The 3,632-nt window shown below is 34.8% G+C and overlaps 1 protein-coding gene across 1 annotated transcript; it reads left to right on the top strand.

Annotated features, from left to right (window-relative positions):
* Positions 1-862: 862 nt before the first annotated feature.
* Positions 863-1,372, top strand: LOC148693599 (uncharacterized). Its single transcript, XM_088678064.1, has one exon. The coding sequence runs from the start codon at positions 863-865 to the stop codon at positions 1,370-1,372; it is 510 nt and encodes a 169-aa protein (XP_088534190.1).
* Positions 1,373-3,632: the final 2,260 nt, after the last annotated feature.

Genomic DNA, 3,632 nt, shown 5'->3' with positions numbered 1-3,632 from the left:
AAAATTCGGTTTTGATATTGATTTTTTTCTTCTCAAAACAAATAGTGGGAGTATCATACGCTACTAAACTAAAATGAACAAAATTAGTAGTAATATATATCTCCAATATTTTGAAAATTGTTTTGATATTGATTTGTTTTGTGAGAACGAACAGTGGAGATATCATATGCTACTAATTTCATTTACTTTGGACTAGTAGTTGTAATAGGACACAATTTATTATAATATGATTAAATAACTAAAATGATGAGACCTTAAAATCCCTCAACCAACATCCAATATTAGGTTGAAAGTGGAGAGGTGCTTTTGAACACTTCTTCACGGCCTTCCACCATGGTAGGCTCCAATTGTTTATGACTCATACACCACCTTCACCCTATCATGGGTGAGTTCAAAGTACATGCTTATACTCAAGAAGAGTCTATTTCAACATTTGATTTGGTGAAGGTAGGCAACGAGTATGGCCAACATCATATCATTGCGAGGTCATACTTGGACCCCTATTTGAACTGGCATGGTGGTTCAATCTTAACTAAGAGAAATGGTGCCAACATCGTATCATTGTGAGGCATTGTTCTCTAGAGGCCAACTAGATGGATAATCACTAGAGGTTGTTGTGAATGGGTAACCCTACCCTCTCATTATTGTTTTTGCTAGCCCACATCATATCATTATGAGGTGGGCTTGGTAATAGTGAGCCTCCCACAACCCGCTAGGAGCTTTCTTTGAAATCTCCCTGATTCCATCTTGAAGGATATGAGATTTGCCAAAAATAGTGGGTGATGTCATTCGGTTTGAAGACCTGAATCATTTGACTTAATCAACAATCAAACTAATTTATTTTATTGTCATGTATTTAGATATGGTTGGAAGCACACTATCAAAGATACTTGACAAGCATTGCCTTAAGGGGCACAATTTCCCATCATGGTACCGTAATGTAAAGATTCTCCTAACCTTAGAGAAAATTATTTACGTACTAGATAAGGCTCTACCTTACATACCTTTTGCCCTTGAGGCCACCGAGGATAAGCGTGCTAAGTACGACAAGCACGTTGAAGATGATACACAAGCCAAGTGCTACCTGTTGGCTTCCATGAATGAGGTGCTGCAGAGACAGCACAAGGGTATGGATAGTGCATCCTCCATCATACTCCATTTTACGGAGTTATATGGTGAATGGATGCGCAACCGTCACTTCAGCACTGTCAGTGAACTTGTGAAAACCAAAATGGTCAAGGGAGCCCCAGTGCATCAATATATACTGAAGATGATTAGACTCATTGAACAATTGGAGAACCTAGGTACTCCACTTGATGGGGAATTGGCCCAGGACTTCATCTTGGCTTCTCTTTCTGAGTCGTTCTCGTAGTTCGTCATGAATTACAACATGAGCAAGATGGATAACACTCTCTCTGAGTTACTAAACATGTTAATAACCCCTGAGAAGACTATGAAGAAAGAGAACGTTGTGGGGACTTCAGCAGTAGCCTACAACAAGCCGTCTTCTTCCAAGGTTAAGCCGAAAGGCAAAGGCAAAGGAAATGAGAAAAAGTCATCCACTCCTAAGGCCCAAGGAGGAGTGAAAAAGAAGAAGGAAAAGGAGCCCAAGGAGACCTGCCACCATTGTGCAAAAGACATGCATTGGAAGAAGAATTGCAGGTTATACCTTACATCTCTGAAGGACAAGCCACAAGGTATGGTTTTTTTTCTTATCTTCAATTCTAATTGTTAGATCTCCTAATCTTTATATTTGATATAAAATGCTAATCACTTATGCAATTGTATGTAGGTGAAGGAGCTAAGTAGAAGATGGATGAGCAAAGAAAGGATGAAGTGAAGAGTTTGGCCCATAATTTTTTGCTAACTACTTGGGAAGTTTGTGAGGCACTTAAAGACAGTCTTTAAACTTTCTTATTTTTGCTAAGAACTTATTATGTGGCTTCATATAATGGAAGACCAACTTTTGGTGCCTATATGAAGGTATATAATTAGTCTCGAATATAAGAGCTAATTCTTTTGTATTAAACATTATGAATGTTGAACTTATCATATCAATGTAATGTGATGAATGCCTTCTACTATATTTGTTCCTCAAAGTAGTGTTATGAATTGAATATTGTCTTGTTGTATTCTAGTTGAGATACAAGAAATGTATCACTTATATATAATGTGATATCCAAACTTTGGATCCATCAATTAAGGATAGATCTCACATGTTGGCCACAGATGGATACAATGAATCTTTAGATTTGGTTCCAATTGCCTACATATGAGTTCTATATGAATTGAGAAAGTCTAGAGGTTCCTTTCTTGAAGAAAAAAAGGAAGATCACATTATAATGAAGTGAATAATATATAAGAAAAACGTTTCTTATATATGGTTATCACTTACTTAACCATAATAACCAAGATCACTCTTGGTTCAACTAGTAGTTTTGAACAACTAATTGGACATTCTTAAATTGTTTTAAGAAATGTCAAATGTGTTAGTAATCAAACCAAGAATGAAGTGTCTAAAACTATAAAAGGTTTAAAGACCTTAGTCACTTAAAAACAAGACAACAACTTAGTGGAGTTGGAACAATAAGCTTAAAAGGTTTGAAGACTTCACAATATCCTCTACCCGTATACTTCAGAATTATACATTTTGAATGTATAATGCGATTTCTCATTAAAGTCATGAGAAACAGTGGGAGGTGAGAAAAAGGATATAAACTTGAATATGATATAGTTGTCTAAAATTAATAGTACAATACTATTCTTATTGAGCTTGTAATTTTAATTGTTAAAGGTCTCAAGCTCTTCAAAGCATTAAAATTCTATGTTGTGTAACATTCTAAGAATAACCTATGAACGTTGGTTTCACCAACCTAGCATAAAATGGTTATAGTTGGGAGTTGTCCATCATTCTCTTTTATGAGAACAAGCTAAGAACAAAGCAAATGGACAAATTGATGAAACAAAAGGGAATAGTTTCAAAATGAGTCACAACATATTGTTTAACTACAAGACAATCCGATTTCAACACCTCATGTAACTATAATGCTTTATGTAGTTTTGAAAAAGAATTAAATCAACCACCTATGAGGTATGGTTGAATTTCTATATCCTTAGTTGGATCTATGCTTCCACTAAAGATTTGGATAATTCTTATATGACAACTTTAAAAGTCTTAGTATGACTACAACTTGAAGTATGGTGTTTGACACCATATGTTTTAAATGAAAGGACTTGACAAAACAAGTCACACATTTGGTATTGGATCTAAATCTAGTTTTAATCCAATATTGATGGATTACTTAAGAAGGAATTCTTTGTGCATGTTCATTTAAACAACTTATATTAGCTAGAATTGTTGACTGCCTCAAATCAATTGAGTCATCAACAATAAGCCAATGGATCTGAAAGATTGGCAATAGATCCAAGATAAGTTAGTGGGAGCTTTATGCATTCGAATCAATAAAATATAAATGTTAAGTTTTTCTTAAAGTTTCGAATGAATGCTTAGTTACAACAAGGTCAGTGGGAGTGATGTCATACTTTTAAGCAACAAGTTATGAATGAAGTCTATTTGATAGACTTAATAAAAACAAATGTTACTCAAAATGACAAATTGTGACACGGTCAAT

Source organism: Pyrus communis, chromosome 10 (genome assembly GCF_041283825.1).
Source record: "Pyrus communis isolate YQ-2024b chromosome 10, ASM4128382v1, whole genome shotgun sequence".
Classification (NCBI taxonomy): Eukaryota; Viridiplantae; Streptophyta; class Magnoliopsida; order Rosales; family Rosaceae; genus Pyrus; species Pyrus communis.
Note: the sequence above shows the minus strand (reverse complement) of the source record. Positions and strands in the feature narration are given on the sequence as shown.